The sequence below is a fragment of the Lactuca virosa genome, chromosome 4, assembly GCF_052849685.1.
Source record: "Lactuca virosa cultivar CGN04683 chromosome 4, Lactuca_virosa_CGN04683_v6, whole genome shotgun sequence".
Classification (NCBI taxonomy): domain Eukaryota; kingdom Viridiplantae; phylum Streptophyta; class Magnoliopsida; order Asterales; family Asteraceae; genus Lactuca; species Lactuca virosa.
This window is the reverse complement of record NC_136429.1, coordinates 297,461,091-297,469,841: the sequence shown is the minus strand read 5'-3', so window position 1 is coordinate 297,469,841 and position 8,751 is coordinate 297,461,091. Positions and strand designations below refer to the sequence as shown.

General features: G+C 34.7%; 1 protein-coding gene across 1 annotated transcript; it reads left to right on the top strand.

Annotated features, from left to right (window-relative positions):
- The first annotated feature begins 4,558 nt into the window (after positions 1–4,558).
- On the top strand, positions 4,559–4,975 carry LOC145106000 (uncharacterized). The gene has a single exon (XM_079043053.1). The coding sequence runs from the start codon at positions 4,559–4,561 to the stop codon at positions 4,973–4,975; it is 417 nt and encodes a 138-aa protein (XP_078899179.1).
- The last annotated feature ends 3,776 nt before the right edge of the window (positions 4,976–8,751 follow it).

Below are 8,751 nucleotides of genomic sequence, written 5' to 3'. Positions count from 1 at the left end.
AGGATGACTATTAGCACACTCGGTTCTGGAGCTAGTGTTGTAGTGTAGTGTCATAGTTCGGTTATGAGTTGACGTTCAGTGTTTATTTATTCCACTACGTATTAAAACGTTGAGGATGACTATCATCATACTCGGTTCTGGAGCTAGTGATGTAGTGTTGTGTCATAGTTCGGTTATGAGCTCTTTATAGATTCCGGATTTGTTTTGTTACCGTATAGAATTGATATTGGAATTATATAGGGTTTTTGTTCACTTATATTAGTTGAAAGAGACTTTATGTAGTGGGATAGTTTGAGACTCAAAACGAGTAGTGTTAATACCAGAAATTAAGTAAGAAAACACTCAATAACTACCACAACACGACCTTACAAGTTTTATAATCTCAAAATCTAGGAGTTTTATATATAAACTATAAAAATTTCTTGTACGAAGTCTCAAAGAGTGAAACTAGTTATTTTATGATTTTAAAAGGGTGACATGCCTTATTTTTATATAAATTGGTATTCAAAATCATTATATAAAAAACATTTTGGTCATGGGAGCCACAAATTTTGATATAAGTTTGATTTACTTATGTATTTTTCAAATTTTGTAATTTCGGATTTGAACAAACGACGTCTCTAAATGTGTCAAATAAACTTTTAATACTCAAATATTTTTTTTACTATCGATAAAAATTACGGATTTATAAAAGCTGGTCAACCAAATAAATTTTATAAAACACTTTTGGTTATAAAAGAACTATGTGTCAAAACTAGTAGAACTCACCAACAATTTTTGTTGACGTTTCTTAATGTATGTATTTTTAGGTTATTTAGTAGGTCGGAATAACCTTAGCAGGTCGGAATAGTTTGAACATAAGACTCTCCGTTATTTTATTTCACCTTTGTAGACGCCAAATTGTTAGGAATGTGTCGTAACTTAGTAATAGGCACTATTAATGTAATTGGTATTTCGGTCATTATAAGAATATTAGTTTTGTATTGTTTGTAACGATCGGTTTCCGAAAAGAGGAAGGATATTAAAGGTATAATATATGTGTGTATATGTATGTTGTATAAATGTGTATTTACGTGTGTAATATGATTTTACCTAAGTTATAAAGTAAGTTGTTGGTCATAAACAATATATAATTCAGGTATTTAGATATTAAGTATAGAGTGGTATAGGTGGTTTAAGATTTAAGGAATAAATAAGAGAAATATACAAGAATTTGAGGCTCACAAAGTGAGCCTAATGTGTCACGACGTGAAGTGGGTAAGAACGGGATCAAATTTACACAAATGAACAGTGACAGTATCATACTTTGGCTCTTCACGATGTGAGTATTTAATTCTCACGACGTGAGAAAGTAGATTGCTAGATATTATTAGTAACAAGCCTTATTTTGTCATACGAGGAAAGTGTCATGGAAAATCATTTACGACGTGAGCAAATAGGCTCACGACGTGAGCACGGAACAGGGACTTAAATTCATTCCGATTTATAACAAACTGTGACGGATAAAATACCTCAAAACACTAACCCTAAGGTGCGATTTACACACACTTAAGCTCCCCAAACGTGATTTCAAAAGGATTGAAGGGTTTGAACTTTAATTTGTTGGATTAAGGTAATGTTAATACATTTCTAACATCAAATTCTTTGAATTTAGGGCTTGATGTGGTGTTCTTCATTGAAACCCTAGATGGGTAAATTTTTGTTTAATAACTGAAAGTTTGATCTTTAATTGATATTACATAGTTTGGATATATCTTGAAAACATTTTTATGAGCTTTATATGTTGTTTGGAATTGTAAGGAATTTGGTTCATAAATTAAGGAAGAAGTGACTTAATGGCATAAGTCCCTAATTGATTAGTTGTGATGTTTATGAATATAATACAGTTACAATAAACTAGATAAGGGATTTGATGAATAAATTCAAGTGGTATATGTAAAGATTTCTTATTAATCATCAATGATAGTATAACCTTAATATTAAAGGGTAATATGGATGAACATAAATGTGTGATTCATTGGGTTAACAATGATTATGGAATGATTGTAGAATAGGGAAACAAGAGGAAGGTACAAGCAAAGAAGCCTCGATTTTAGGTTATCATCCAAACAAGTTGTAGGAGACAAGGTGAGTAATAAGGCATTTACTTACAAGATAATGAATAAATATCTTTTAGTTATATATATATATATATATATATATATATATACACACACACACACACATGATGTTTAATCATCAAGGTTTTGGTATACGATGATGGTAGAATTATGAAGACAAATTCATCATAACTCGGAATGGAGTTACTGTGATGAACTATGTTTGGAGTGAAATTTGAGAGTCTTGAAATGGAGACTAAAAAGGGAATATGAAATTGGTTAACAGGTTAAGAATTGGCAAATGGAAATAGTGATGTTATGATGTTGGTTTAGACACTTATATAAATTTTAAAAAAATATAAGAGTTTGTATTTGAAATTCATTAATTTAATTATGTTTTTCAAAAATGAAAGTTTGTTTTCAGGATTTAAAGAAAAGGAAGCGAAGATCTTTTTGTAACAGGAACAGAAAAGAACTTTATTATATATTACTAAACTTTTGTGTAGAAACATTATGTAGTTACACTTTGTTGTAAAAAATTTAGTCTTTTGAATTACTTTTCGTTTGTATATTAAGTGAGAAAAATGTGTTTTTGGATAGAATATGTACTTATTTATATAAAATCCAAAGGTATTTTGGAGGAAAAAAGGTTTGGTTGTTATAATTTGGAATGATTGTTTCAAGTTAGTATCAGAGCAATGGTTCAAGAGAATTAGATCCTGGATTGGGGATTCTAGACTTGAGCTGTGGAATAAAGATTAAGAAACTCCTTGGATTGAAGGAGTGTGAAGGAAAAGTAATTGTGAGAATACTACATTTGTACTAGTACTGAATAGCACGTGATGTGTTTTATGAAAAGTTCATGTTGAAAATGAACTAAATTGTTGAAATTTTGTTTTGAAGATGGTGAATAACCAGAATACTGAGGGAGGTGGTCAAAAGGGTGGACACACTGGATCTCAAGGTTCAGTACGTCAGCCAAATCTGGAAGTAACTCCTGAACAAGAGACAACTCTTCGACAAGTAATTGCAGATAAGGTAGCTAAAGCTCTCAAGAATTTGTTACCGACTTTAATTACACCACAGGTAGAAGCAATTGTGAAGGCGATGCATGATTAGCCTCCTGTCATTTTGGAGGGAGCAGGAGAAATTTGGATACTGAAGGAATTGTTAAGACAACAGGAACAACTTCTGGGAGAAATAAAGGAGAATGCACGTATAAAATGTTTATTGATTGTAAACCCGGGGAGTTTGAAGGAACTACCAGCCCGGTGGTTGCTGTGACATGGTTAACCCACACTGAAAAGATTTTTCGTATATGTAAATGTAGAGAGGAAGATAAAGTAGAGTTTGCTACAAATTTGCTAATGAAAGATGCTCATTATTGGTGGGATATGATTTCTAGTATGTTGGGGGAAAGTTTGACTCGTATGCTAACTTGGGCACAATTCCGAGCTAAATTTGAAGAAGAGTATTATTCACCAATTTCAATGAAGCAAGTGGAAGAAGAGTTCATGCGACTGCAACAAGGAACGAAGACGGTACAAGAATATACTACTGAATTTAATGAAAAAGCCCGATTTGCTCATCATCAGTTAATATGGAGGCCCGGAGAATGGACCGTTACACTCGGGGTCTTACTATGAAGATATGTGAGTTTATTCAAATGAACTCTTATGTCAATTTTCGTCAATTGGTGGATGCGGCTCAAAAACGAGAGATTGAAATAAAAACACAAAATACAGAAAGAGAAGGAGATTCATAAAAACGAAAATGGGAGAGCAGATGGGATGAAAGACCAGGAACTAGTTTCAAGAAACCTCAAGGTTCATGATTTCAACCTCGGACTGATGTAAAAAGAAATGAAGGTAAATGGTGTGACAAATGTCTTAAGAAACATTTTGGACCTTGTGAAACGTCTCTGGCCCAGATAACTTGTTACAATTGCGGAAAGACGGGACACACAACACGTGATATTCGGGAACCGGTTCGGAGTTTTAAACTGTATGTTATGGTTGTGGAGAGAGCAGGCATATTCGCTCGGAATGCCCAAAAGGGTTCAAAGGAGTTCAAAAGATGGCCAATAAAGATGATCGTACAAGAGTCCGAGAGGACCGAAAGCCGGAAGTTAATATGGTTAAAAGTCGAGCATTTCAAATGACTGCAGAAGAAGCGGGAAGGAAACCAGATGTGGTGACAGGTACTTTTACTCTAAATTCACTCCCGGTTTATGTGATGTTTGATTCCGGTGCAACGTATTCGTTTGTGACAGTTAAATTTTCTTCTTAATTAAAAACAAAATTGACTCCTACTAGTGAACATATCTTGGTAGAACTTGTGGATGGGAGGTATGTAATGGTTAAAGAGGAATATCGTGATGTCGGCTCGGGATTTACGAGACCGAATTCCTTATAAATCTCAAACCGGTCACTACCAGGGAGTTTGATATAATTGTAAGAATGGATTGGCTGTCTTCAAATAATGCTCAGATTATGTGTAATCAGCAAGTTGTTATTGTAGAAACTCCCGACAAATACTTAATTATGATTCGAGGTGAAAGAGAAAGCAAAGGAGTTCCTATAATTTCAATGGCAAAGGCTCGAAAAATTGTTGGTAAGGGAGGTGTATTGTATTTCGCTTATGCAAACGATATTTGTATGCAAAAGACGATTGGTAATAAGGAAGTAATAAAGAAATTTCAAGATGTGTTTCCAGAAGAATTACCCGGGTTACCTCCTAACCGTCAAATTGAATTTGCTATTGATTTAATACCAGGTGCAGAACCTAGTGCTCGTTCTCCATATCATCTAGCACCTTCAGAAATGAAAGAATTAATGACGCAATTGCAAGAATTATTGGATCGTGCTTTTATATGATCCAGTACGTCTCCATGGGGTGCCCCTATTCTGTTTGTTCGAAAGAAAGATGATATGATGCAGATGTATATAGATTATAGAGAATTGAACAAGGTTATCATTAAAAATCGGTATCCGTTACCCCGAATCGATGATTTATTTGATCAATTGCAAGGGGCTTCTTATTTCTCAAAAATAGATCTAAGATCGGAGTACCATCAATTGAAATTAAAAGAATCTGACATTATAAAGACCGCATTCCAGACTAGATACAAACACTTTGAATTTCTTGTGATGCCGTTCGGGTTGACCAATGCCCCCGCTGTATTCATGGATTTAATGAATCGGGTGTGTCGACCATTTTTAGACAAATTTTTTATTGTGTTTATAGATTATATACTTATATATTCGAAAGGTAGAGAAGAACACGAAGTACATCGACCACAAGTGCTGGAACTACAATGACATGAGAAATTGTATGCAAAATTTTCGAAATGTGGATTTTGGTTGGAAGAAATTCATGTCATTGGGAAAGAAGGCATAAAAGTTTATCCATAAAAAATGGAAGCCGTAATGAAATGGGAGCCACCAAAGAATCCTTCGAAAATTTGTAGCTTTCTGGGGCTAGCGGGGTATTATCGACGATTTGTGAAAGACTTTTCACGCATAGCGGCTCCATTAACTAGATTGGTGAGAAAGACTGAGCGGTTTCGTTGGACAAAAGAACAACAAAAAGCCTTTAAATTATTGAAAGAGGATTTATGTAAAACCCCAGTATTAGTGTTACTCGAAGGAGAAGAGAATTTTTCTATTTACAGTGATGCTTACCGAGTTGGACTAGGTTGTGTTCTCATGCAACGAAGAAAAGTGATTGCTTATGCTTCTTGTCAATTGAAACTCGTAGAGCAGTTATATCTGACTCACGATGTGACAACCCGAAATTTCCATTTGAACAAACTCTACCGTCTAACACTTCAATTAAAAGTCAAATTCTTTTCTGCTAATTTTTAGCTCGGTTTAAAGTCCAGTTGGATATTTTTAATATTTATTTTCTTGAGAGAACAAATTAGAGGAAGTATACTTTAGGATTAATTGTGCAACATTTAAGTCACAAAACTCCAAGAGTTTGGAGTTTTCGGCCCAAAATAGTGTTAGGGCCGAAAACCCTAAAGGGTATATAAATGACACTTAGTCATTTTTAGTCATTTTTCCCATTTCCAAGTCAAGAACAATTCTCTCTCAAGTACCATCCAAATTTTTGTCAAGATCTTCAAGATTGTAAGTGTTTCCTTCCTTGTTTAGTCGATCTCTTCCATTATCTAGTGATCTTACATGATTTCATCCATGAAATCATTCCATTTTCTTAGATCTTCAAGTGTTCTTCAAGAACACCAAGAACACACACTAGTGTTTTGGACCGAAAACACCCTTCTTTGCTTCCATATTGTAAGTATCTATCTCCTATGCTTGTTATCTAGTAAGGATACTTGATTTAGGGCCTTGAAATCGTAATTATCCAAGAACAAAAGGTGTTTTCGGTCTAGTGCATCTCCTTAGACCGAAAACCGTTATGAAGGTTGCAAAATGACTTTAAGCCTTTCCCAATGCTTAATATTGAGTCTAGAACACTTCATTGATTCTTGAAAGCCCTTGAAAATCACCTTATGCACCAAAAATCATGAGTTTTCGGTCTTAAACTCAGGGACCGAAAACCCTAAAAACCGAGAACCATTTGGACCGAAAACCTCTTTGGACCAAAAACCATATGGACCGAAAACCACAAGAACCGAAAACTCCAAAGAAACATACCACTTGGACCGAAAACTCCTTTAAGTGGGTATACAACCCTTAGATGCAACCCTTGGTACTTCTAGCACTTGAATCAAAGTGTTTTCCATGTCCTAGGGTGTCTTAACTTGGTTAATTAGTTGTTAAATGACTAATTGGATACATATATGTGTTATTATATGTTAAATAGGATCCGTGTGTGTGCTCAAGTCTTCACTTGACACTTAGCATCCTATACCATCCGTTCATCCAAACCACTCACTACAGGTGAGTTCATACCCCTTAATCAACCTTTTAAATGATTTTAAACGCTTTTATGGGGGGGGGGGAATACAAGTTGAACTATTATAGTTATTATATCAATCACATGTGATTAATAACTACCAAACAAGTGGATTTCTTACTTTTCAAACTGTGTTATCAAACAAACTACTTCAAACTGTTTTTACAAACTCTTTTACAGGTTAAATACTTTTATTAAACTCTTTTAAACTTATACTTTGTCAAATGTATATCTATATATATATATATATATATATATATATATATATATATATATATAGTTATATAAGTAGGATTGAAAGGACTTAGGACTGATAGCTCACCTTGCTTCCTGTTCCTTGTTTGGTTGTGGACCTAGGGTATCGGTTAGTTGTTCGAGGGTCGTTTGAATCTTAGTTATATATTATGTATATGTGTATAGATATAAAAGTTCCTTTATTCAGTTCAATACCTTTAGGTAGCAAAGGTATACAAACATGTTCATACATACAAACAACATTACTAGTAAACTATAATAGGTATAGTTTAGGAAGTTACAATACTATTACTAGAACAGTGAAACATACAATGAGTCAGTTCATACATGAGTCAATACATATAGATAGAGAATACTATGATGAGAAACAAACAATAACATACAGAGAGAACATACATACATACTAGACAGAGAGAGAACATACAATACAGCTAGTACATACTATACATTATACAAGAGAACATACTATTATGAGAAACAGAGAGAACATGCATACATACTAGACATAGAGAACATACAATACAGCTAGTACATACAATACATATACAAGAACATTACAACAATTATGTGAGCCACGTAACGGGGCATGGCATCACCTGTCATGGCTCGTTTTGTATCCAGAGTCTCCTTAATTGGAGAGCGTTGAATTTGTGTATGGATCTATACTGGATTGACTATCCTACACCTTGCTGCTCGCTACAGTGGGACTTGCAAGTCTACGGGTGCCAAATGTCATTTCTTCCGACGTCTTTCATCGTCGTGTTTATAGTCGGTAGTATGGTACAGGCATATCACATGTTACGTTAAATAGCATATTGGTTTAAGGTAATTAGTACAGCAGTAGTTACTTAATACAACACTACAATACTTTATTATTTCCCCATTGCATTCACTTTGTGATCTTCACACAATGAACAGTAATGTAAAACTATATTTTTGGTTAATGATAGTCTTACTTGGGAAAATACTCACTTTTACAAGAAACAGACATACAAACATTTGATGCCTGGGTAGAAGGCTACTTTTAGTAGAAAACATAGGGTTTTCTAGGAGAGTTCAAACAATTACAAACATTTACAAACTTATACATCACATACTTAAGAACATTCCAGTAGTACGTGATTTTCCCGACATCTTTCCAGAAGAACTCCCAGGATTACCTCCGCAACGTCAAGTCGAGTTCAGAATCGACTTAGTTCCAGGGCTTACCCCAGTAGCCAAATCGCCCTATCGTCTAGCACCTGTAGAGATGCAAGAACTGTCCAGTCAACTTAACGAACTGCTCAGCAAGGGCTTTATAAGACCAAGCTTCTCACCCTGGGGTGCTCCAGTCTTGTTCGTCAAGAAGAAAGACGGATCGTTTTGTATGTGCATCGACTACAGGGAGCTCAACAAACTGACCGTCAAAAATCGTTACCCTCTGCCTCGCATAGACGATTTATTTGATCAACTGCAAGGGGCGAACTTCTTT